Source organism: Salmo salar, chromosome ssa15 (genome assembly GCF_905237065.1).
Source record: "Salmo salar chromosome ssa15, Ssal_v3.1, whole genome shotgun sequence".
In the NCBI taxonomy this organism is placed as follows: domain Eukaryota; kingdom Metazoa; phylum Chordata; class Actinopteri; order Salmoniformes; family Salmonidae; genus Salmo; species Salmo salar.
The window spans coordinates 29,321,437-29,349,119 of record NC_059456.1 but is presented as its reverse complement, the minus strand read 5'-3'; the positions used below and the strand labels follow the sequence as shown (position 1 = coordinate 29,349,119).

At 42.6% G+C, this 27,683-nt stretch overlaps 1 protein-coding gene across 2 annotated transcripts in view; it reads left to right on the top strand.

Annotated features, from left to right (window-relative positions):
- Positions 1-27,683, top strand: part of enpp1 (ectonucleotide pyrophosphatase/phosphodiesterase 1) — a 59,531-nt gene that overhangs the window by 17,007 nt on the left and 14,841 nt on the right. For both annotated transcript variants that reach the window (XM_014143992.2, XM_045695607.1), the window contains exons 2-11: positions 13,893-13,968; positions 14,623-14,686; positions 15,982-16,079; positions 16,371-16,450; positions 16,953-17,072; positions 20,747-20,856; positions 21,087-21,152; positions 23,697-23,769; positions 23,927-24,035; positions 26,447-26,578. In XM_014143992.2, the coding sequence (XP_013999467.2) occupies positions 13,893-13,968; positions 14,623-14,686; positions 15,982-16,079; positions 16,371-16,450; positions 16,953-17,072; positions 20,747-20,856; positions 21,087-21,152; positions 23,697-23,769; positions 23,927-24,035; positions 26,447-26,578 (928 nt within the window). The remainder of the gene's footprint in view (positions 1-13,892; positions 13,969-14,622; positions 14,687-15,981; positions 16,080-16,370; positions 16,451-16,952; positions 17,073-20,746; positions 20,857-21,086; positions 21,153-23,696; positions 23,770-23,926; positions 24,036-26,446; positions 26,579-27,683) is intronic.

Here is a 27,683-nt window from a genome sequence, read left to right as displayed (position 1 = left end):
CGCCAGCATTCAAAAGTGACCAAAACATCAGCCAAGAAGCATAAGAACTGAGAAGTGGTCTGTGGTCACCACCTGCCGAACCACTCCTTTATTAGGGGTGTCTTGCTAATTGCCTATAATTTCCACCTGTTGTCTATTCCATTTGCATAACAGCATGTGAAATTTATTGTCAATCAGTGTTGCTTCCTAAGTGGACAGTTTGATTTCACAGAAGTGTGATTGACTTGGAGTTACATTGTGTTGTTAAGTGTTCCCTTTATTTTTTTGAGCAGTGTAGTTTGATCGGATGAGAAGAGATCCAAGATGGTTTATCAGGACGCAATGCTTCCATAACATTATATACCCATGATATGTACTGTGCTGGCCTTGTACCTATCCACCATACAGTGCATTTGGAAACTATTCAGACCCCTTTTTCCACATTTTGTTACATTACAGCCTTATTCTAAAATTGATGAGGAAAACATATTTTTTTAATTAATCTACACACAATACCTTATAATACCCTATACCCTATACCTTATCTACATAAGTATTGAGACCCTTTGCTATGAGACTCGAAATTGAGCTCGGGTGCATCCTGTTTCTATTGATCATCCTTGAGATGTTTCTACAACTTGATTGGAGTCCACTTGTAGTGAATTCAATTGATTGGACATGATTTGGAAAGGCACACACCTGTCTATGTAAGGTCCCACAGTTGACAGTGCATGTCACAGCAAAAACCAAGCCATGAGGTCGACGGAATTGTCCGTTGAGCTCCGAGATAGGATTGTGTCGAGTGTTACGAACCGGCTCAAAGTTCATAACAAAAGGGAGACAACGTGGAGACAAGGAATACCAAAATATATATTTATTAACTAAAGTAAACTAAGAACAATAAACAATGGTGTGTGTAATCAGTAGTGTAAGGGAGTGTTTTGCATGCAGAAATGTAATAATGCAAGGTGTTGAAGGGTGCCAAAGCAAACAACCAAAAAGCCACAAAACTACCACAACAACAGAAATCAACAAAAGTGTCTGCATGGAGAGAGTCTTTCCAATCAATGTGGAAGAGGTCTATTTATCATGGGACACACCCGGGCCCAGGTGTTTCCCATGTAGCTGACGACCCTCCCAACTCCGCCCACCGACATCCTAATAAGGAAACAAGAGAATACGGCAGACAGAGTGGGAGGGTCGTCACACGAGGCACATATTTGGGAAGGGTACCAAAAAAATTCTGCAGCATTGAAGGTCCCCAAGAACACAGTGGCCTCCCATCATTCTTATATGACAGAAGTTTGGACTGTTTGTAGAGCTGACCGCCCGGTCAAACTGAGCAATCGGGGGAGAAGGGCCTTGGTTAGGGAGGTGACCAAGAACCCGATGGTCACCCTGACAGAGCTCCAGAGTTCTTCTGTGGCGATGGGAGAACTTACCAGAAGGACAACCATTTCTGCAGCACTCCACCAATCAGGCCTTTATGGTAGAGTAGCCAGACGGGAGCCATTCCGCTTGGAGTTTGCTAAAAAGCACCTAAAGGACTCTCAGACCATGAGAAACAAGGTTCTCTGGTCTGATTAAACCAAGATTGAACTCTTTGGCCTGAATGCCAAGCATCACATCTGGCAGCATCCCTACGGTGAAGCATGGTGGGGGCAGCATCATGCTGTGGGGATGTTTTTAAGCGGCATGGACTGGGAGACTAGTCAGGATCCAGGGAAAGATGAACAGAGCAAAGTACAGAGAGATCCATGATGAACACTCCTGAGTGCTCTGGAGCAGGTTAAGGTTCACTCTACCTTGGGAGCACCATTCACATGTCCATAGGCCATGCTCACGGCGGAGGTTATGTTGCACCATTAGGTCAAATGTTTTTACCTTGTTGTTATGGATTATCATAGTCTTCATCAGACATGTAATCAGGCATAGGAAATAAATCCAGTAAATAGGGTTCTGAGGTGTCTCCTTCAGGGGTCAGTCAACAGCTTAGCTGCACAACTTTTTTAACACAAGTTATTTTTTATTTAACCTTTATTTAACTAGGCAAGTCAGTTAACCTGTTTAGGATAGGGGGCAGTATTGACACGGCTGGATAAAAACATACCCGATTTAATCTGGTTACCACTCCTACCCAGTAACTAGAATATGCATATACTTATTACATATGGATAGAAAACACCCTAAATTTTCTAAAACTGTTTGAATGGTGTCTGTGAGTATAACAGAACTCAAATGGCAGGTCAAAACCTGAGAGATTCCTTTACAGGAAGTGGCCTGTCTGACCATTTCTTGAACTTCTTTTCCATCTCTATCATTTACTAAGGATCTCTGCTCTAACGTGACACTTCCCACGTCGTCCATAGGCGCTCAGAGCCCGGGAAAAAACAGAATGTCGTCATTCCAGCCCCAGGCTGAAACACATTATCGCCTTTCTCAAGTGGCCGATCAAGGGACACTGGGCTTATGCTCGTGACCCGACCGCCCCGCCTTTGGGATTTTTTTCCTCTGTTTGCCGAAAAGGAGATTCCCTGTCGGAATATTATCGCTTTTCTACGAGAAAAATGTCGTAAAAATTGATTTTAAACAGCGGTTGACATGCTTCGAAAGTACGGTAATGGAATATTTAGAATTTTATTGTCACGAATTGCGCCATGCGCGCGACACTTCTTTACTATTTCGGATAGTGTCTGGAACGCATCGAACAAAACGCCGCTATTCGGATATAACGATGGATTATTTTGGACCAAACCAACATTTGTTATTGAAGTAGCAGTCCTGGGTGTGCATTCTGACGAAGACAACAAAAGGTAATCAAACTTTTATAATAGTAAATATGATTATGGTGAGTGCTAAACTTGCCGGGTGTCTAAATAGCGAGCCCGTGATGCCTGGGCTATGTACTTAGAATATTGCAAAATGTGCTTTCACCAAAAGCTATTTTAAAATCGGACATATCGAGTGCATAGAGGAGGTCTGTATCTATAATTCTTAAAATAATTGTTATGCTTTTTGTGAACGTTTATCGTGAGTAATTTAGTAAAATGTTAGCGAATTCCCCGAAGTATGCTAGTTCGGAACGTCACATGCTAATGTAAAAAGCTGGTTTTTGATATAAATATGAACTTGATTGAACAAAACATGCATGTATTGTATAACATAATGTCCTAGGGTTGTCATCTGATGAAGATCATCAAAGGTGAGTGCTGCATTTAGCTGTCTTCTGGGTTTTGGTGACATTATATGCTGGCTTGAAAAATGGGTGTCTGATTATTTCTGGCTTGGTACTCTGCTGACATAATCTAATGTTTTGCTTTCGTTGTAAAGCCTTTTTGAAATCGGACAGTGTGGTTAGATTAACGAGAGTCTTATCTTTAAATGGCCGTAAAATAGTCATATGTTTGAGAAATTGAAGTAATAGGATTTTTAAGGTTTTGAAAATCGCGCCACAGGCTGCCAGTGGCTGTTACGTAGGTGGGACGAATTCGTCCCGCCTAGCCCAGAGAGGTTAAGAACAATCACGTCCGGATGTGATACAGCCTGGATTCGAATCAGGGACTGTAGTAATGCCTCTTGCACTGAGATGCAGTGCCTTAGACCGTTATAATAAGTATTTATTGAAAAAACACATTTCCAAGCCATAAATCAATCAATTAAATATTGTAGCTCCCATAACACCAAATAATAACTGAACCCTTCAAAACGGATTCCAATCATTGTCTGGTTGGTGTTTAGTTTGCGAGATCACTGCTGCTTTCTGATGTTCCACTACAATAGTCAAGTTATCCTCACCCAGGGTATGAATGTACAGCAATGGTCACCTATAATTTTGGATAAGGCTAAATCAATTACGGGCATGGTTGACCTCCCCCTGTTTCCCGGCACTCATCCTTCTGGCGTGTCTTCATGTTCTTCTTCAGATAGTGTTTCAGTTCGTCCTCCCGAATGGCACATGTTCACTGTCCTTTACAGTCCGTTATGTATTGTCCATTTTCCCACCAGTACACCAGCAGCATGAAAGAAGTTGACAGGATCTCTCTCCATGCTCACTCCACGTGGACTCATGTCGCACAACCTGAGAGAAAAAGGCATGAGAGAAAAGGTAGTTGAAGGCTTTGACTGGATGCTGTGTACTGGTAGGCTGGCTCGGAATCAGGTCTCACGGTAGAAGTGGTGCAGGACCATACTGAACGCCATTGTCGCCATTGCTTCAGACAGTTGGGGGGGGGGTTTGAGGTTCCGACTGTTCTTGGTCAAATTATATAACCCTTTCATGCATCTAGATACCATCTGTAGTCACCTTCACCATAACCTCAAGAGAGGCTTGACCAGAACAACAGTTTAGTTTAGGGCATTTCTGATTCAGGAAATCCAGACAAATGATTTACTGTATGACAAATGATTACTACTAGCAATATTCTGAATACAAATTTCTAAAACAAATGTCAAAGAGAATAAGAATACACAGTTTAAACCATTTTTGCCCTATCATCTTGGCAATCTCACTGCAAAGTTACAGGGTCAGGGAGTTAGAGGGCCAACCCTTAGGGAGATATCCCGACCATACAGCAGACCCAATCTGATGAGATTTGTTATGGAAGCAAGATGACGACGACAACAAACAAACCACAACAATACACTTCATATTAAACTAGAAGTGGGAAAAACTTTTCTTCCTTTTAAAAAGGCAGATGTGAGGAAAGGTGTACAGTGTTTCCTCTGACACATTGGTGCGGCTGGCTTCCGGGTTGGATGGGCATTGTGTCAAGAAGCAGTGCGGTTGTGTTTCGGAGGACGCATGGCTCTCGACCTTCGCCTCTCCCGAGTCCGTACGGGAGTTGCAGCGATGAGACAAGACTGGAACTACTACCAATTGGATACCACGAAATTGGGGAGGAAAAAATATAAACAAATTAGATTAATATATCAATTGTAACTCTTGTCTCGAGGTCGACCGAATTAATCGGAATGGCCGATTTTTAATTAGGGCCGATTTCAAGTTTTCATAACAATCTATAATCGGCATTTTTGGACACCGATCATGGCCGATTACATTGCACTCCACGAGGAGACTGCGTGGCAGGCTGACTAGCTGTTATGCGAGTGCAGCAAGGAGCCAAGGTAAGGTGCTAGCTAGTATTAAACATATCTTATAAAAAACAATCAATCTTAACTTCTTATGGGTATGTGGGACGCTACCGTCCCACCTGGCCAACATCCGGTGAAATTGCAGAGCGCCAAATTCAAACAGAAATACTCATAATAAAAATTCATACAACATACAAGTGTTATACATCAGTTTAAAGATTAACTTTTTGTTAATCCAACCACGGTGTCAGATTTCAAAAAGGCTTTACGGCGAAAGCATACCATGCGATTATCTGAGGACAGCGCCCAGCACACAAAACATTACAAACAGTTACCAGCCAAGTATTGGAGTTACAAAAGTCAGAAATAGCGATAACATTACCTTTGATGATCTTCATATGGTTGCACTCACAAGACTCCCAGTTTCACAATAAATGTTTGTTTTGTTCGATAAAGTCCCTCTTTATATCCAAAAACCTCCGTTTTGTTGGCGCGTTTTGTTCAGTAATCCAATGGCTCAAAGGCAGTCAACAGGCAGACGAAAAATCCAAATAGTATCTGTAAAGTTCGTAGAAACATGTCAAACGATGTTTATAATCAATCCTCAGGTTGTTTTTGGCCTAAATAATCGATAATATTTCAACCGGACAATAGCATCGTCAACAATATAAAAGAAAAACAAGAAAGGCGCGCTCTCGGTCGTGCGCAGGTCTGGCGACTTCCCAGGGTGCACTCACTCAAAGAAGTCTTACTCCCTCATTTTTCAGAATACAAGCCTGAAACAATTTCTAAAGACTGTTGACATCTAGTGGAAGCCATAGGAAGTGCAATTTGAGTCCTAAGTCATGGGATACTGTATAGGCACTTCCTGGATGGATTTTTCTCAGGTTTTCGCCTGCCATATCAGTTCTGTTATACTCACAGACACTATTTTAACAGTTTTGGAAACTTTTGTGTTTTCTATCCAAATCTACCAATTATATGCATATCCTAGCTTCTGGGCCTGAGAAACAGGCAGTTTACTTTGGGCACGCTTTTCATCCGGAGGTGAAAATAGTGCCCCCTACCCGAGTGAGGTTAACTACACATGGTTGATGATATTACTAGTTTATCTAGCTTGTCCTGCGTTGCATATAATCGATGCGGTGACTGTTAATTTATCATTGAATCATAGCCTACTTCGCCAAACGAGTGATTTAACAAGCGCATTCGCGAAAAAAGCACTCGTTGCACCAATGTGTACCTAACCATAAACATCAACACCTTTCTTAAAATAAATACACAAGTATATATTTTTAAACCTGCATATTTTATTGCCTGCTAACATGAATTTCTTTTAACTAGGGAAATTGTGTCACTTCTCTTGCATTCTGTGCAACAGAGTCAGGGTATATGCAGCAGTTTGGGCTGCTTGGCTCGTTGCGAACTGTGTGAAGACTTTCTTCCTAACAAAGACAGCCAACTTCGCCAAACGGGGGATGATTTAACAAAAGTGCATTTGTGAAAAAAGCATAATCGTTGCACGAATGTACCTAACCATAAACATCAATGCCTTTCTTAAAATCAATACACAGAAGTATATATTTTTTTAAACCTGCATATTTAGTTAAAAGAAATTCAGGTTAGCAGGCAATATTAAACTAGGGAAATTGTCACTTCTCTTTATTTATTTATTTATTTATTTAACCAGGTAGGCAAGTTGAGAACAAGTTCTCATTTACAACTGCGACCTGGCCAAGATAAAGTAAAGCAGTTCGACACATATAACAACACAGAGTTACACATAGAGTAAAACAAACATACAGTCAATAATACAGTAGAAAAATAAGTCTATATACAATGTGAGCAAATGAGGTGAGATAAGGGAGGTAAAGGCAATAAATAGGCCATGGTGGCGAAGTAAATACAATATAGCAATTAAAACACTGGAATGGTAGATTTGACAGTAGATGAGTGTGCAAAGGAGCAAAATAAATAAATACAGTAGGGGAAGAGGTAGTTGTTTGGGCTATTTATAGATGGGGCTATGTACAGGGGCAGTAATCTGTGAGCTGCTCTGACAGCTGGTGCTTAAAGCTAGTGAGGGAGATAAGTGTTTCCAGTTTCAAAGATTTTTGTAGTTCGTTCCAGTCATTGGCAGCAGAGAACTGGAAGGAGATGCGTCCGAAGGAGGAGTTGGCTTTAGGGGTGACCAGAGAGATATACCTGCTGGAACGCGTGCTATGGCTGGGTGCAGCTATGGTGACCAGTGTGCAGAGATAAGGCGGGACGTTACCTAGCAGGGTCTTGTAGATGACCTGGAGCCAGTGGGTTTGGCAACGAGTATGAAGCGAGGGCCAGCCAACGAAAGCGTACAGGTTGCAGTGGTGGGTAGTATATGGGGCTTTGGTGACAAAACGGATGGCACTGTGATAGACTGCATCCAATTTGTTGAGTAGGGTGTTGGAGGCTATTTTGTAAATGACATCGCCAAAGTCGAGGATCGGTAAGATGGTCAGTTTTACGAGGGTATGTTTGGCAGCATGAGTGAAGGATGCTTTGTTGCGAAATAGGAAGCCAATTCTAGATTTAACTTTGGATTGGAGATGTTTTATGTGAGTCTGGAAGGAGAGTTTACAGTCTAACCAGACACCTAGGTATTTGTAGTTGTCCACATATTCTAAGTCAGAACCATCCAGAGTAGTGATGCTGAGTTCATTGCACGCAGAGTCAGGGTATATACAATAGTTTGGGCCACCTGGCTCGATGCAAACTAATTTGCCAGAATGTTACGTAATTATGACATAACATTGAAGGTTGTGCAATGTAACAGCAATATTTAGACTTATGGATGCCACCCGTTAGATAAAATACGGAACGGTTCCTTATTTCACTGAAAGAATAAACGTTTTGTTTTCGAAATGATCGTTTCCAGATTTGACCATATTAATAACCTAAGGCTCGTATTTCTGTGTGTTATTATACACTGCTCAAAAAAATAAAGGGAACACTTAAACAACACAATGTAACTCCAGTCAATCACACTTCTGTGAAATCAAACTGTCCAACTTAGGAAGCAACACTGATTGACAATAAATTTCACATGCTGTTGTGCAAATGGAATAGACAACAGGTGGAAATTATAGGCAATTAGCAAGACACCCCCAATAAAGGAGTGGTTCTGCAGGTGATGACCACAGACCACTTCTCAGTTCCTATGCTTCCTGGCTGATGTTTTGGTCACTTTTGAATGCTGGCGGTGCTTTCACTCTAGTGGTAGCATGAGACGGAGTCTACAACCCACACAAGTGGCTCAGGTAGTGCAGCTCATCCAGGATGGCACATCAATGCGAGCTGTGGCAAGAAGGTTTGCTGTGTCTGTCAGCGTAGTGTCCAGAGCATGGAGGCGCTACCAGGAGACAGGCCAGTACATCAGGAGACGTGGAGGAGGCCGTAGGAGGGCAACAACCCAGCAGCAGGACCGCTACCTCCGCCTTTGTGCAAGGAGGAGCAGGAGGAGCACTGCCAGAGCCCTGCAAAATGACCTCCAGCAGGCCACAAATGTGCATGTGTCTGCTCAAACGGTCAGAAACAGACTCCATGAGGGTGGTATGAGGGCCTGACGTCCACAGGTGGGGGTTGTGCTTACAGCCCAACACCGTGCAGGACGTTTGGCATTTGCCAGAGAACACCAAGATTGGCAAATTCGCCACTGGCACCCTGTGCTCTTCACAGATGAAAGGAGGTTCACACTGAGCACATGTGACAGACGTGACAGAGTCTGGAGACGCCGTGGAGAATGTTCTGCTGCCTGCAACATCCTCCAGCATGACCGGTTTGGCGGTGGGTCAGTCATGGTGTGGGGTGGCATTTCTTTGGGGGGCAGCACAGCCCTCCATGTACTCGCCAGAGGTAGCCTGACTGCCATTAGGTACCGAGATGAGATCCTCAGACCCCTTGTGAGACCATATGCTGGTGCGGTTGGCCCTGGGTTCCTCCTAATGCAAGACAATGCTAGACCTCATGTGGCTGGAGTGTGTCAGCAGTTACTGCAAGAGGAAGGCATTGATGCTATGGACTGGCCAGCCCGTTCCCCAGACCTGAATCCAATTGAGCACATCTGGGACATCATGTCTCGCTCCATCCACCAACGCCACGTTGCACCACAGACTGTCCAGGAGTTGGCGGATGCTTTAGTCCAGGTCTGGGAGGAGATCCCTCAGGAGATCATCCGCCACCTCATCAGGAGCATGCCCAGGCATTGTAGGGAGGTCATACAGGCATGTGGAGGCCACACACACTACTGAGCCTCATTTTGACTTGTTTTAAGGACATTACATCAAAGTTGGATCAGCCTGTAGTCTGGTTTTCCACTTTAACTTTGAGTGTGACTCCAAATCCAGACCTCCATGGGTTGATAAATTGGAATTACATTGATTATTTTTGTGTGATTTTGTTGTCAGCACATTCAACTATGTAAAGAAAAAAGTATTTAATAAAATTATTTCATTCATTCAGATCTAGGATGTGTTGTTTTAGTGTTCCCTTTATTTTTTTGAGTAGTGTATTATAAATAAGTCTGATTTGATAGAGCAGTCTGACTGAGCAGTGGTAGGCAGCAGCAGGCCCGTAAGCATTCATTCAAATAGCACTTTACTGCGTTTGCCAGCAGCTCTTCGCAATGCTTCAAGCATTGCGCTGTTAATGACTTCAAGCCTATCAACTCCCGAGATTAGGCGGGCAATACTAAAGTACCTATTAGAACATCCAATAGTCAAAGGTATATGAAATACAAATGGTTATGAGAGAGAGAGTCCTATAATAACTACAACCTAAAACTTCTTACCTGGGAATATTACATTTACATTACATTTACGTCTTTTAGCAGACGCTCTTATCCAGAGCGACTTACAAATTGAAGACTCATGTTAAAAGGAACCACCAGCTTCATATGTTCTCATGTTCTGAGCAAGGAACTTAAACGTTAGCTTTTTTACATGGCACATATTGCACTTTTACTTTCTTCTCCAACACTTTGTTTTTGCATTATTTAAACCAAATTGAACATGTTTCATTATTTATTTGAGACTAAATGAATTTCATTGATGTATTATATTAAGTTAAAATATAAGTGTTCATTCAGTATTGTTGTAATTGTCATTAATACAAATATATAGAAAAATCGGCCGATTAATCGGTATCGGCTCTTCTGGTCCTCCAATAATCGGTATCGGTACTGGCTTTTTTGGCCCTCCAATCGTCGGTATCGGTATCAGCGTTTAAAAATCATAATCGGTCGACCTCTACTCTTGACAACTCCATAAGGAAATATTTGTATCTTTATAAGTTAATGGTAAAATAAACTAGAGACAGGTGTCCCTCATTCAGGGACAGCTCTCTCTCTCTCCTTCTCATGTTCTGGATCACACACAGGACATTGCTAAATTATAAATGTCTTCCTAATTATTAGTGTTTACATAACCCATTTAAATCTCACCCAATGTCTCCAGTCTTTCTAGTGAGGGTGATCAGGCCTCACCAGGAAGTCAGAACAGAGGTTATAGGTCAGTCAGCCGTATTAAGTATTTTCTTTCCCTGTTCTTCCGAAATCATTTCAAATATTTTTGAAATGTTAAACCAAATTTAAAAAAGACCCCACACAATAAATCAAACACAGTATTAACACCACTAACAAATATTCTTAACCAGTGGGTTGTGTGTGCATGCTGGTGTTCATGGTAAAACGTAGGGCAAAACAAACAACCCAATGGCCAGGCCTTACTTATTTGGGAGCTCCCTTTACGGACAAATCCGGATACCTTTATACTTTATAAAACTGCAGAATTGAACTACTTTCCCAAGGAAAAATCCTCGGGAAACATTTCAAAGGGAGAGAAAATAATCATTCTTTAGTTTTCACTTTGATAAATCTTAATCAGTACCAAACAATTCAAAATTCTTATTATCCAATTAACTTCACATTTCCTTTGTTACCTTCACTAGTCTACATCTGTTTCCTTTAACTCAGAAGCACTCTCAATCACCATCACCCAGTACATTTCTCTTCCACTCTAACACTTGTTTCTCTCTACAATCTCTACTATACTCTACCTCTGTCTTTTCGTCTAACGTTACTTTACCAGGTGAACAAAAAGTTTTAAATTATAAACAAAACAACTTCTGTACACCAGGAATCCACTTTAATTACTCGTGACCCCCTCCTCAGTTTTGTCAATTCTATACATCTATTTCAGAATAAGATAGAATAAAGTGTCTCAAATCAAATTTTATATGTCACATACACATGGTTTGCAGATGTTAATGCGAGTGTGACTTGGATTCGAGTCACAAATATGACTCGTGACTTAACTTGGACTTGAGCCTTTTGACTCGACCTGACATGATACCCTCCCCAAGCCCAGATATAAAAAATGATGCTATTTAAAAAAAATGTGCAGCGCATCAACTCTTCATTTAACAGATTACTGTTTTGAATCGGACAGCAGCCAATCAAATTGTGCCAGCTGAGAAAAAGTTGCGCGTGGCAGTGCAGAGGAACGTTGGCGGATATAAATATATCGGATATAAAGACTACGCTGTATCAACAAAAAACAGATTGCAACTTGCAAAACATGAGGGAAGAAAATTAGACGGATGCGCAACAACTTCCAACTTTGTTCGACATTTGAAGCTGCACAAAGAACGGTAAGTCATGGCTAATATAGCTGACACCTATATAATTTATATCTTTGCTAGTGTAGCATGTAGGATAATGTAACGTTAAATCAATGAGCCTCCGTCAGTCAGTCAGTGCGGGAACGTGAACATTGCACCCAAGATTGAACAACAACTGGCTAGGCAGTTGGTAGCCTAAATCCTGCCTGATGTTACTGCTGTTCCTTAAACCATTGACATGCGTTAGCCTACTGTAACCACACACAGAGGGGATGTGTGTGTTTGTTTGTTAAGGTTGAGCGATTGTGTACAAGCCTACATCGCCCGATTGCGCCCCATAGTGATCCTCTAGTCGATCCATCCTCATCGCCAAATTGTCAGAGAAATTCTATAGAAAGAGAGACTGCAGATTCTTTCAAACAACAATTGTATTGTAAGATTTGCAAAAAAATGGAGCAGTTAACCATGCACTTCAATAGTGCATAGTTAAGGCCCAACGAACAGAGTTGTCTCTCTCCTCTTATAGAAAAGGTACAACCTATTTTGTCTACATGGCAGTTTAGCAGATGGGTGCAAACAGGGGTGGAGAACATGGTATATAAAAGGTGTTTCGTTTGTCTGTGTAGATAGCTGACGTTGCCACCATTGACTGTTCCTTCCTGCATGTTTCCACACATCTAAGTTCCTGTAGATTAAGACAGGATGTCATATACTGCAGTCTCACCCCAAACGGCTCTTCTCTGTATGCCCAGACTTATGACTAAGTCACACGACAAACCTGTATCAATAAAATACTAACATATAACAATAGACAGTTCTCATAAGTAAAAACAGCATAGTATGTAATTAATATTTAATTTCCACCACAGAGGATCTGCAGAGAAGAATGGGAGAAACTGCCCAAATACAGGTGTGCCAAGCTTGTAGTGTCATACATAAGAAAACTTGAGGCTGTAATCGCTGCCAAAGGTGCTTCAACAAAGTACTGAGTAAAGGGTCTGAATACTTATGTAAATGTGATATTTCATATTTTTATATACATTGTATGACCCTGGGTTTATAAACGCGGATATCGACTCTGCCGCTGGAGCATGCTTTTAGGGCACAGTTGATAGCACCCTGGACTTCGGGCTAGAAGGTTGAGGGTTCGAGACCTGCTCCCTGCCTGTTTCTTTACATTGGTGTCAGAAGTGATCAGATCTTGCATCCACAACAGTGCGTGTGCTTGGCCAGTGAGTGCGTTCCTGTAAGACGTAGAGTCGCAAGCTAGCGCGAGGACGCGCTCTTTGAAAGGAGGGGGTAGTGTAACGACCCTGGGTTTATAAGCGTGGATATCGACTCTGCCGCTTGAGCATGCTTTTGCGGCACAGTCGATAGCGTGCTGGACTTCGGGCTTGAGGGTTCGAGGCCTGCTCCCTGCCTGTTTCATTACAATATATATACAGTTGAAGTCGGAAGTTTACATACACCTTTGCTAAATACATTTAAACTCAGTTTTTCACAATTCCTGACATTTACTCCTAGTAAAAATGCCCTGTCTTAGGTCAGTTAGGATCACTACTTCATTTTAAGAAATTTGTGGAGTGGTTGAAAAACGAGTTTTAATGACTCCAACCTAAGTGTATGTAAACTTCCGACTTCAACTGTGTGTGTGCGCGTGTGTGTGTGTGTGTGTTATACACAATTTTGCAAAAAATTATAACCAGTTTTTGCTTTGTCACCATGGGGTATTGTGTGTAGATTAATGGGGGGAAAAAACTATTTAATCCGTTTTAGAAAAGGCTGTAATGTAACAAAATATGGAAAAAGTCAAAGGGTCTGAATACTTTCCGAATGCACTGTATGTACTGGAACCGTGCTGGAAAGATAATGTGAAAATAAAATATCCAAGCCAGCACTGCATGGTTTGAGTCGACAGAATACTTTGAAAATGGTAATAGTGGACTATACAAGATGCCAAATGTATCTCTTTTCCTTTCTAGATGTTTTACTTGTATTGATCTTTTCCTGCCACTGCTTCTGCGTTTCTTCCTCTGAGTTTTAGGCCCGGGTTACTGTGAGCACTTTGTGATAACTGCTGCAATAAAAGGACTTTAGAAATAAATTGAATTGATTTGACTCCTACACATGGGGAATTTTCTAAATTCTTTATCTCGTCTCACCAATAGGTACTGTTGCTCTGCTTGCTGATGATCACTGTCATCGTGGTCGTATTTGCCTTGAAGCAGCGCTGCGATGTTAAAGGTACGGTTTAGTTAACAACGAGCCATCTCTGTCTACTGCCCTTTTAGCCCTTGTGCTTGGCAGCTGTGCAAAACTGACCATTTGTAAGCACAGAAACAAAACCCGCCATTGTCTTTGTTAAAATAGAAATCCTGTTCTAGTCTAATTTAATGCATTGAATTTCCAGCTTTAATGGTTCAATATTCTCTTTTGAGAAAAGGGAAAAAAACAGCTAAGGGTCAGCAAGCTAGAGCCTTCCTATTTGGACACCCACTTACACTAGCACTTCTAGAACTGAATAAATGGGTGTCAGAGAATTGACCATCTTGAGGTGCCTAGAGAACTAGAGGTTGAGAAACACTGGCTTAGACTACAGTATCTCATCAAAATTTTAGAGCTGTTTTAGTCATTCAGTTGGCTTCATACTTATCACTCTTAACTCCCCTAATAAAGCTTTAACTCATGGTCATTTTAGCTAGTATTCACCATTACTTGGCTTGCTGTAGCCTAAGCGATCCAAGCACAATGTTCACTTCATACATTTCTTTTATATATTAGATGTGGTTTGAGTGTAACGTGATTTTAGTCTAGTAGATCGATGTATTGTCGATGTGTTTGATAGTTCACCACAAATTAGTGACGATAGTATGGTTGATTTATAATAATATTTTCCAGTGGGAGCGAAGTCTTGGATAGAAGAGGAGTGTGAGGACATTCAAACACCACAATGTCCTGCTGGGTAAGTCATTTTCCACAACTACAGGACTTTCTCTGTGAGAAACACTTTCATACATCACAGTCTGAAGATAGTATCTACTGTTGAATTTGGAGGTCCCACTGTGCTATAAGGGAGAGCACAACACAGTCCTTGATTTAAACTGCTTGATAGTGTATACACACAGTGTGCTGTTGTTACTTAGTCACACTACAATCTGTGTGTACTACAGACAAAAACAGAGCACATTATGACGCAAATGCATTGTGTACAAGGTGAGGCCATTTGCTCTACTTGTGAGACTAAAACAGGATTAACCCAAATACGTTATTCCTGGCTTTTATGATGGAGAAGTTGGAGTGAAGATGTTCAGTGTCTATATGGAAACTTAGCTAATGGTGCTGTGTATTGGATGTGTGTGTGTGTGGCATGTTGTGCGATAAGGGTGGGACCACAGACTTGTTAGACTATGGAAAAGTAAACAGCTGGTTGTCTTGAAGCCATTTGTAGTCTGAAAGAACTTCCCAAAGGTCTTTGAACTAATTAACGTTATTTTTCTTTTGAATGTTTTTTTTCTTCTTCTTACTGACTGACATCACTCATTCTTGTGTTTTTCTTTTTTGGGGGAAGGGGGGGGATCTCTATTGGCTATAACTTCAAATTAGGGTTTATTTTATGAGTTGTTAGCCTTTACAGGAAACACTGAAATCTCCTCTGGTACGGCCCTCTCTGTCATGACGAACAGATAACAGTTTAAAACGCCTATTACTGAACCACAGAGAGCTTTAAATAACTCTAACATAACATCACTTACCTCTGTTATCCCTCATGTTGGAGAAAAGAGAGGGCGAGCGGAAGAAGGAGTAAAAGGAAGGAGATAGAAAAAGCAACCGTTGTGTTCAACTGAAATCTGGCTTTACCCTGCATTGCATTTCAGTTGAAAAGGGGAAGGGGAAAGTTTTAAAATTCTCAGGGAAAGGGGAACATTTTTAAACAACAGGTCTTATACATCTGACTCATCTTGGATGCAGCCATCCAGCCCCAGACCTCTTCTTGCCCTTCCCCTCCTCTCTCTGTGTGTCTGTGTGGGCTGAATCCATCTTGCCTATCCTTCTCATCTAGTCAGTTCACGTCAGTTCCCCACAGTCAAAGGGCTGCTTTGTGTTCGTTCACATAAACCCACAGCACAACTACTGTAACGGTGGAACTGTACCATCCACACTGTGCCAGACTCAGACAGTTTTAGATTCATGCTTTCCAGGAAAAATGTAAGTTCTGTTTTAACCTCAATACAGCTCATTCTCTGTTTGTATCCCCAGTTTTTCCAACCCCCCTCTGATCCTGGTGTCTATGGATGGCTTCCGGGCAGGTTATTTAAAGGCCTATGGCAGTCTTCTTCCAGTCATCAGCAAATTACGTAAGCACACCATTGTTTTCTGGTGCGTAGGGCAACATTTGGCATGAAACGTTGTAAAGAAGCAATCTGGTTGAAATTTGGTTTCTGGTTGAAACGACGTCAGATTACAATCAAGTAAGGACGTCGTGAGGGAAATGATCTTGTTTCAGGAAATTATGTTTATTTGGCCACTTATGTCCGCGCCATCGCAAAAGACGTCAGTCTGACCTCTTTTAAAACCATTATCCACATGGTGAAATGATCGATTTACTTTGGCAGCTTTCAACTATTTTTTGTCTCCATCTATTTCAGGCAACTGTGGCACTTCTACCTCGTATATGAGACCTGTCTACCCCACCAAGACCTTCCCCAACCACTACACCATTGTGACTGTAAGTGTGATGCTCGTCTTAGTTGATCTAATATGGAACCAGTCAGGCGTCGGTAACTCTGCAGAATTGTATACACAACTGGCCTATTTGTTTATTTGAAAATGGAATTCACTTAAAAGAAAGATTACTCTTTAAATCACCTTATCCATCAAATTGTCACTTACGACTAACGATAAGAAAGGACCTCCTGTTGTGGCTGGATGGCTAGGACATGCTGGATGGCTAGGACATGCTGCATCTCAGGAGAAACTGTGTTGGATGTGTGCAACCGTGGGCAGTGATTTCAGATCTACTGGATCTACTAACCCACACCTTCCATTTAGCCTCCAGACTGCTTTCAACACAGTGGGTTAACCGGTGGCTCCGGTGGGTTAACCGGTGGCTCCGGTGGGTTAACCGGTGGCTCTCTGTGATGAAGTGGTTTAGATGTAAAGTTACAGATCATATGTCCACTTACTTAGCCTTGCAGCTGTCAAAGCACTGGTGTGTGTTACTCCCACAGGGCCTCTATCCAGAGTCCCATGGGATCGTTGACAACAAGATGTATGACGTGACCCGCAACGCATCCTTCAGTCTGAAAGTTCCCGAAAAATTCAATGCCAAATGGTACCAAGGAGAACCAGTGAGTGGATACATTGGAATACACAACAGTCCAAATACCGCACCTTCATTCAATGTTAGTTTACTGCTAGAGCTTATTGGTTTTAGGATAATGTGGCCCTAGTGTTAGAATAAATGTAACTTGACTGGTAGCAAAACAGGTTCTCAATTTCAGGCTAACATTCCACTCCTTGTGTCATGTTAAGAATGGCAAGGAGTGGAATGATAACACAAACAGACTGGTACCCAGGTTAGAAGAGTGGAGCTTGAAGACATAAGGGTCCCTGTTGTTGTTAGAACAAGTCCCAGATGGCACTTCGAGAAGATTTCCTCCTGAAACATTTAGCTGGAAAAATGCATGAGGAATAATAACATGAATGTTGAGGAAATTCCTTTGAACTGTGTTTACTAAAACAACCCTAACTATGAGACATACGGACATTACAGAACTGTGTTTACTAAAACAACCATAACTATGAGACATAAGGACATTACAGAACTGTGTTTACTAAAACAACCATAACTATGAGACATAAGGACATTACAGAACTGTGTTTACTAAAACAACCCTAACTATGAGACATAAAGACATTACAGAACTGTGTTTACTAAAACAACCCTAACTATGAGACATAAGGACATTACAGAACTGTGTTTACTAAAACAACCATAACTATGAGACATAAGGACATTACAGAACTGTGTTTACTAAAACAACCATAACTATGAGACATACGGACATTACAGAACTGTGTTTACTAAAACAACCATAACTATGAGACATAAGGACATTACAGAACTGTGTTTACTAAAACAACCCTAACTATGAGACATACGGACATTACAGAACTGTGTTTACTAAAACAACCATAACTATGAGACATACGGACATTACAGAACTGTGTTTACTAAAACAACCATAACTATGAGACATACGGACATTACAGAACTGTGTTTACTAAAACAACCATAACTATGAGACATAAGGACATTACAGAACTGTGTTTACTAAAACAACCCTAACTATGAGACATACGGACATTACAGAACTGTGTTTACTAAAACAACCATAACTATGAGACATAAGGACATTACAGAACTGTGTTTACTAAAACAACCCTAACTATGAGACATAAGGACATTACAGAACTGTGTTTACTAAAACAACCCTAACTATGAGACATAAGGACATTACAGAACTATGTTTACTAAAACAACCCTAACTATGAGACATAAGGACATTACAGAACTGTGTTTACTAAAACAACCCTAACTATGAGACATACGGACATTACAGAACTGTGTTTACTAAAACAACCATAACTATGAGACATAAGGACATTACAGAACTGTGTTTACTAAAACAACCCTAACTATGAGACATACGGACATTACAGAACTATGTTTACTAAAACAACCCTAACTATGAGACATAAGGACATTACAGAACTGTGTTTACTAAAACAACCCTAACTATGAGACATACGGACATTACAGAACTGTGTTTACTAAAACAACCCTAACTATGAGACATAATGACATTACAGAACTATGTTCACTAAAACAACCCTAACTATGAGACATAATGACATTACAGAACTGTGTTTACTAAAACAACCCTAACTATGAGACATAAGGACATTACAGAACTGTGTTTACTAAAACAACCCTAACTATGAGACATACGGGCATTACAGAACTATGTTTACTAAAACAACCCTAACTATGAGACATAAGGACATTACAGAACTGTGTTTACTAAAACAACCCTAACTATGAGACATACGGGCATTACAGAACTATGTTTACTAAAACAACCCTAACTATGAGACATAATGACATTACAGAACTGTGTTTACTAAAACAACCCTAACTATGAGACATACGGGCATTACAGAACTATGTTTACTAAAACAACCATAACTATGAGACATAAGGACATTACAGAACTGTGTTTACTAAAACAACCATAACTATGAGACATAAGGACATTACAGAACTATGTTTACTAAAACAACCATAACTATGAGACATAAGGACATTACAGAACTGTGTTTACTAAAACAACCATAACTATGAGACATACGGACATTACAGAACTGTGTTTACTAAAACAACCCTAACTATGAGACATAAGGACATTACAGAACTATGTTTACTAAAACAACCCTAACTATGAGACATAAGGACATTACAGAACTGTGTTTACTAAAACAACCATAACTATGAGACATAATGGCATTACAGAACTGTGTTTACTAAAACAACCCTAACTATGAGACATACGGACATTACAGAACTGTGTTTACTAAAACAACCCTAACTATGAGACATAAGGACATTACAGAACTATGTTCACTAAAACAACCCTAACGATAAGACATAATGGCATTACAGAACTATGTTCACTAAAACAACCATAACTATGAGACATAAGGACATTACAGAACTGTGTTTACTAAAACAACCATAACTATGAGACATAATGACATTACAGAACTGTGTTTACTAAAACAACCCTAACTATGAGACATAAGGACATTACAGAACTGTGTTTACTAAAACAACCCTAACTATGAGACATAAGGACATTACAGAACTGTGTTCACTAAAACAACCCTAACGATAAGACATAATGGCATTACAGAACTATGTTCACTAAAACAACCCTAACGATAAGACATAATGGCATTACAGAACGATGTGGCGCAGCTTGAGGAGTCACTGAAGACCGGGTTCGATCCCAGGCTGTTTCATAACCGGCCGTGACCGGGAGTCCCATAGGGCGTCGCACAGCGTCGTCCGGGTTAGGGGAGGGTTTGGCCGGGGGGCTTTACTTTGCTCATCGTGCTCTAGCGACTCCTTGTGGCGGGCCGGGCGCCTGCAGGCTGACACGGTTTGTCAGTTGAACGGTGTTTCCTCCAACACATTGGTGCAGCTGGCTTCCGGGTTAAGCAGGCGGGTGTTAAGGAGCGCGGTTTGGCGGGTCATGTTTCGGAGGACACATGATTCGACCTTCGCCTCTCCCGAGCCTGTTAGGGAGTTAGGGTTAACCCATTGGGAGTGAATTGTAATGTGGCTCATATAGTGAGGAGCTGAGGATCACTACACTAGGCCCTCCAAATGGGAAGGCACGTCCCCGTGTGTCAACTTTCTTTCAAGCCTCTTCACACGTCCGCCAGGCTTTCTGGTGGCCTCACGGCTGCCATCCCACTTCTGACATCAATTTGGGGGGTACCCCTAACCGCGACTCAGACCTGGGTCCAACGACTGTCAAGCCAACACCTTAACCATTACACCAAGAGGTCTGAACCTCTTGATGAGGTTTCTAGGTGTTAATGTTGCTTGCTACATTACCCCCTTTCATCGGGAGAGTGTGTCCCTCACGTGTACATGCCTCTCCAATGGCCTAACAGGCACCATCTCACTTCTGACAACCAATGTAGCCGAACGGAGGGAGCAGGAAGCAAACCCGGGTGGCTGGAGTGAAAGGCAAACAGCGTATAGGGTTAACCTACTACTATATGTAGGTCAGTTTTGATGAGTTTATTGGGAAAATCTTTAGATGTAATGATAATGTACTGCTTATTCCGGTGTACCTGAATGAATTAGCTATTAGGGTAGCTCTTTCTAGTGGTCTGTGGTTGTTTTGACGATCAGAGCACCTCCACTGTCTGTCTCTCTCTCTCTCTCTAGGTTTGGCTCACTGCCATGGACAATAACCTGAAGTCAGCCACATTCTTCTGGCCTGGCTCTGATGTGGCAGTCAATGGAATATTACCTGACTTCTATAAGACGTATGACAGGTAAGAGACTTGCGTAATGGTCTTTCTTATCCATGTTTGTTTGTCATAATAAAGAGGAGTAGGTAATTATCCTATATTGAATACCCCATCTATTTGTTTTGTAGGATATAAAGTATGAATGTGTTATTTGGAGGTGACCAGCATTTGCTGTAGTGTATTGTAGCAGTGTGTTTAAGCTATCCATAGTGATGCTTTCTAAAGTAAGAAATAAAGCACTATCTTTGTCTTAGGAACATCCCATTTGAGGAGAGAATCTCAACCATATTTCAATGGCTGAACTTGCCTCAAGGGGAAAGGTATGGTAATACGCTTCTTATAACTTTTTCTAACTTCTTATAAAAAAAAAAATGTAATTCCTTCCTCACCATCTTAAATAAGCATGCCCCATTCAAGAAATTTAGAACCAGGAACAGATATAGCCCTTGGTTCTCCCCAGACCTGACTGCCCTTAACCAACACAAAAACATCCTGTGGCGTTCTGCATTAGCATCAAACAGCCCCCGTGATATGCAACTTTTCAGGGAAGTTAGAAACCAATATACACAGGCAGTTAGAAAAGCCAAGGCTAGCTTTTCAAGCAGAAATTTGCTTCCTGCAACACAAACTCAAAAAAGTTCTGGGACCCTGTAAAGTCCTTGGAGAATAAGAGCACCTCCTCCCAGCTGCCCACTGCACTGAGGATAGGAAACTCTGTCACCACCGATAAATCCAATATAATTGAGAATTTCAATAAGCATTTTTCTACGGCTGGCCATGCTTTCCACCTGGCTACCCCTACCGCGGTCAACAGCACTGCACCCCCCACAGCAAGCCTTCCCCATTTCTCCTTCTCCCAAATTCAGTCAGCTGATGTTCTGAAAGAGCTGCAAAATCTGGACCCCTACAAATCAGCCGGGCTAGACAATCTGGACCCTTTCTTTCTAAAATGATCTGCCGAAATTGTTGCAACCCCTATTACTAGCCTGTTCAACCTCTCTTTTGTGTCGTCTGAGATTCCCAAAGATTGGAAAGCAGCTGCGGTCATCCCCCTCTTCAAAGGGGGGGGGACACTCTTGACCTAAACTGCTACAGACCTATATCTATCCTACCCTGCCGTTCTAAGGTCTTCGAAAGCCAAGTCAACAAACAGATTACCGACCATTTCGAATCCCACCGCACCTTCTCCACTATGCAATCTGGTTTCAGAGCTGGTAATGGGTGCACCTCAGCCACGCTCAAGGTCCGAAACAATATCTTAACCGCCAATACTGTGCAGCCGTCTTCATTGACCTGGCCAAGGCTTTCGACTCTGTCGATCACCACATTCTCTTCGGCAGACTCAATAGCCTTGGTTTCTCAAATGATTGCCTCACCTGGTTCACCAACTACTTCTCTGATAGAGTTCAGTGTGTCAAATCGGAGGACCTGTTGTCCGGGCCTCTGGCAGTCTCTATGGCGGTGACACAGGGTTCAATTCTCGGGCTGACTCTTTTCTCTGTATGTATCAATGATGTTGCTCTAGCTGCTGGTGAGTCTCTGATCCACCTCTACGCAGACGACACCATTCTGTATACTTCTGGCCCTTCTTTGGACACTGTGTTAACTACCCTCCAGATGAGCTTCAATGCCATACAACTCTCCTTCCGTGGCCTCCAACTGCTCTTAAATACAAGTAAAACTAAATGCATGCTCTTCAACCGATCGCTGCCTGCACCTGCCCGCCCGTTCAGCATCACTACTCTGGACGGTTCTGTCTTAGAATATGTGGACAACTACAAATACCTAGGTGTCTGGTTAGACTGTAAACTCTCCTTCCAGACTCACATCAAACATCTCCAATCCAAAGTTAAATCTAGAATTGGCTTCCTATTTCGCAACAAAGCATCTTTCACTCATGCTGCCAAACATACCCTCGTAAAACTGACCATCCTACCGATCCTCGACTTCGGCGATGTCATTTACAAAATAGCCTCCAACACCCTACTCCATATACTACCCACCACTGCGACCTGTACGGTCTCGCTGGCTGGCCCTCGCTTCATACTCATTGCCAAACCCACTGGCTCCAGGTCATCTACAAGACCCTGCTAGGTAAAGTTCCCCCTTATCTCAGCTCGCTGGTCACCATAGCAGCACCCACCTGTAGCATGCGCTCCAGCAGGTATATCTCTCTGGTCACCCCCAAAGCCAATTCCTCCTTCGGCCGCCTCTCCTTCCAGTTCTCTGCTGCCAATGACTGGAACGAACTCCAAAAATCTCTAAAACTGGAAACACTTATCTCCCTCACTAGCTTTAAGCACCAGCTGTCAGAGCAGCTCACAGATTACTGCACCTGTACATAGCCCATCTATAATTTAGCCCAAACAACTACCTCTTCCCCTACTGTATGTATTTATTTATTTATTTATTTAGCTCCTTTGCACCCCATTATTTCTATTTCTACTTTGCACTTTCTTCCACTGCAAATCTACTATTCCAGTGTTTTACTTGCTATATTGTATTTACTTCGCCACCATGGCCTTTTTTGCCTTTACCTCCCTTATCTCACCTCATTTGCTCACTTTGTATATAGACTTATTTTTCTACTATATTATTGAATGTATGTTTGTTTTACTCCATGTGTAACTCTGTGTTGTTGTATGTTGTCGAACTGCTTTGCTTTATCTTGGCCAGGTCGCAATTGTAAATGAGAACTTGTTCTCAACTTGCCTACCTGGTTAAATAAAGGTGAAATAAAAAATAAATAAATAACCATTAAATGAGCATCATTTTGAAGGACAGACCAAACACTTACGTACATCTCTTTCATTTGATCGGACCTCACTATGTAATCAGAGTCCTTTCGTTTTGTTTTCATGTAGGCCAGATTTGTACACTCTGTACATGGAGGAACCAGACTCTGCCGGCCACCGATACGGACCAATGAGCAGCCAGGTCAGATCCATCTCTATTCATTCAACCCACCAATCAGGTGGGAGGTCATTTATAACCAATCAAACCAGGCCCAGCAAAGGCCACAAAGTAGTCAGGCAGAACTCCTGGGCCTTGTATAACATGTGGTGTTATGAATGACTATATACTGTATTTGCAGGTGATTGAGGCCCTGCTGAACGTGGACAGGTTGTTAGGACTTCTAATGGACGGTCTAAAACAGAAGAACCTTCACCGATGTGTCAACCTGGTGCTTCTGTCTGACCACGGTGAGCAGCATGTTACCACAACACACAGCCGGATTGTCCTGTACACACAGTGGTCTCTGCGATCAACAGTGGAATCAGTAGCCTTGTTTTCTACACAGCATTCAGATGAAACAGTAGATTGGAAAGTGACTTGTTGTTTTAGCTCCTACTGGAGCAAAGGGCCTCGAGGGGAAATGTACAGTACAAGAGAAACAATGTTTCTCAGAGATAAGCACTAAGAAAGTCAATGTGAAAGCAGGGGAGGCGGCGGTAACCCATTTAGTGTTTTTTGGCAAATGAAAAAAGACAAGTGGTTTACTTTATGGGTCTGCTGTAAATCATACGGTGATGTGATAGTGAGCATCCACTACTACTCAACATGAAAGAGGAGTTGGTCTAGGGGGGAAAAGGGATGAAAATTTAAAAGAGGAAGTAGCTGATTTTCCTACATCCCTAAATATTAGTGACTCATCAAAAAAAAGAGCTCATATCGAGTCAGTATCTGGCAGCTAAATGATGGCTAACGTCCCTTAGCTGTTGTATAATGGCTGCATAGCTCCTGCCTAACGTCCCTTAGCTGTTGTATAACGGCTGCATAGGTCCTGGCTAACGTTGTATAACGGCTGCATAGCTCCTGGCTAATGTCCCTTAGCTGTTGTTTAACGGCTGCATAGCTCCTGGCTAACGTTGTATTACGGCTGCATAGCTCCTGCCTAACGTCCCTTAGCTGTTGTATAACGGCTGCATAGCTCCTGCCTAACGTCCCTTAGCTGTTGTATAATGGCTGCATAGCTCCTGCCTAACGTCCCTTAGCTGTTGTTTAACGGCTGCATAGCTCCTGCCTAACGTCCCTTAGCTGTTGTATAACGGCTGCATAGCTCCTGGCTAACGTCCCTTAGCTGTTGTTTAACGGCTGCATAGCTCCTGGCTAACGTCCCTTAGCTGTTGTTTAACGGCTGCATAGCTCCTGGCTAACGTCCCTTAGCTGTTGTATAACGGCTGCATAGCTCCTGCCTAACGTCCCTTAGCTGTTGTATAACGGCTGCATAGCTCCTGGCTAACGTCCCTTAGCTGTTGCATAACGGCTGCATAGCTCCTGGCTAACGTCCCTTAGCTGTTGTATAACGGCTGCATAGCTCCTGGCTAACGTCCCTTAGCTGTTGTATAACGGCTGCATAGCTCCTGGCTAACGTCCCTTAGCTCTTGTATAACGGCTGCATAGCTCCTGGCTAACGTCCCTTAGCTGTTGTATAACGGCTGCATAGCTCCTGCCTTATAACACTATCAAACTCAATCATTAAGTTGTTATCTACAGATTTTATTGTACAAGTAGCAATTCAGAAATAAAACTTAACAATGTAGCCATAATGTATATTACCACAACATATTGTTTTGTTTAAATGTTATAGTTTGTCTTCCAGCCTCTGGCCTGTACTCTGGGGTCCTCCATTGTGGGGGAATTTGAATGCTTACTGTCAGCCACACGTACTGTTTGTTTTGGCTGAGACAATGGATGAGTCCTAAATGGCTCCCTATTCCCTATTTAGTTCAATGCTTTTGACCAGGTCCCATAAGGCTGGTTCAGAAGTAGTGCGCTATATAAGAAATACGGTTCCATTAGGAACGCTGTCCTTGCACCTGTTGTGGGGGAATCACATGGCAGAGCGAAAACTTTTGTAAAACAAGGTCAGAGTGAATGCTGAAACAGCTGTGAGTGATTTATCAAAACGAGCATGAGGGAGCCAGGGAGGTTTACAGAGGAGAGGTCTGTAAAGAAGAGATGCGCAACATCTGCATAGCATTTGACATATGTCTAGTCTTGTAATTATGTCATTATGCATGTAAAGGATTAACGAAATGAAATGAATTTGGTGGCACCGACCGATGGCTGCTCAACTGGCCTTGTAATAAGCTCCACGTCGCAGGGTTGTAATTTTGATGTCAGGTTTTTAATATAACAAATATCATATGGGAATCGTTTTTTATTTAGCCTATACCAATCATTGCATCGTTCTTTTGGGTTATTTTTTGTCAATGGGATTGTGATTGATTTCACATTTGCCGTTGAGAATGATTGATTGGGAAATGGAGGATGTAATCCTACTAACAATAATCTGTTTATAATTTCAAGTTAACAGTTTGTTCAGTAAAAAAAAGAAAGATTTTCTCAGAAATCTGGTACAGATTAGACTGCCTAATTATGGTGCTGTTGAAGTCTTATACTGTCTTTTCTCATCCTCCATTTCTCTGCTCTAACTTCTCCTATTGCTCTGACTGCCCAGTTGCCAGGAACAACAATACAAACAATGGCAATTCTTTTTTAAATGGTGACCGTGTGTGTGTGTGTGTGTGTGTGTGTGTGTGTGTGTGTGTGTGTGTGTGTGTGTGTGTGTGTGTGTGTGTGTGTGTGTGTGTGTTTACTGTAATTGCAGGAATGGAGGAAGCTTCCTGCAAAAAGGCTGCCTTTGTAAGCTCGTACCAGGACAACATTGACGACTTCACTGTCATCCAAGGCCCTGCCGCGCGAATCCGACCCAAGAACCTCCCGGAAGACTTCTTCTCCTGTGAGTAACTGTTAATGATGACAACGTGTCACTTCCAGCTGTTTTCCTCCCTCTTCCTGGCCTTACGTTGCAATACCATCCAGTGTTACAGCTGGTCCCAATTCCCTCCCTTCCTCTTGGTCCTTACCCTTAGATTTTTGTCAGATTTAGTCATGTGTAAACATTAATTAAGGTAGAAGCTTCACCACTTCACTGGGGCAGCAGGTAGCCTAGCGGTTAGAGTGAGCTGGCAACTGAAGGATTGCTGCTATCAAATCCTAGATGCCATTGCCTGCCATTGAGCAAGGCGCTTAACCCCCCACAACAACAGCTCCCCGGGCGTCCCGGGTGTGGCAGTCCCCCGCACATCTCCATAAACCTGTGTGTATGTGTGTCTTTCGGAGGGGTTGGGTTAAGGTATTCGGTTGGACTATGTGTACAATTGGCTAAAGTGATTTTAATCTTTATCGCACTGTACCTATGCAGACCATCAAGATCTGCAAACATAAGGGGAAGGGGCCAAGGGGTTGGGGCCAAGGGGTTGGGGGCAAAGCGGTTGGGGCAAAGGGGAAGGGGCAAAGCGGTTGGGGCCATAGGGAAGGGGAAAATGGGAAGGGGTAAGCGGTTGGGGCCAAGGGGAAGGGGCCAAGGGGAAGGGGAAGGGGTAAAGTGGTTGGGGCCAAGGGGAAGGGGCAAAGCGGTTGGGGCAAAGGGGAAGGGGCAAAGCGGTTGGGGCCAAGGGAAGGGGAAAATGGGAAGGGGTAAGCGGTTGGGGCCAAGGGAAGGCGCAAAGGGGAAGGGGCAAAGTGGTTGGGGCCAAGGGGAAGGGGCAAAGGGGAAGGGGCCAAGGGAAAGGGCAATGGGGAAGTGGCAAAGCGGTTGGGGCCAAGGGGAAGGGGCAAAGCGGAAGGGGAAAAGCGGTTGGGACAAAGTGGAAGGGGCAAAGGGGTAGGGGCCAATGGGAAGGGGCAAATTTGGGGGAAGGGGTAACGCGGTTGGAGACAAGGGGAAGGGGCAAAGGGGAAGGGGCAAAGCGGTTGGGGCCATAGGGAAGGGGCAAAGGGGTTGGGGCCAAGGGGAAGGGGCAAAGGGGTTGGGGCCAAGGGGAAGGGGCCAAGGGGAAGGG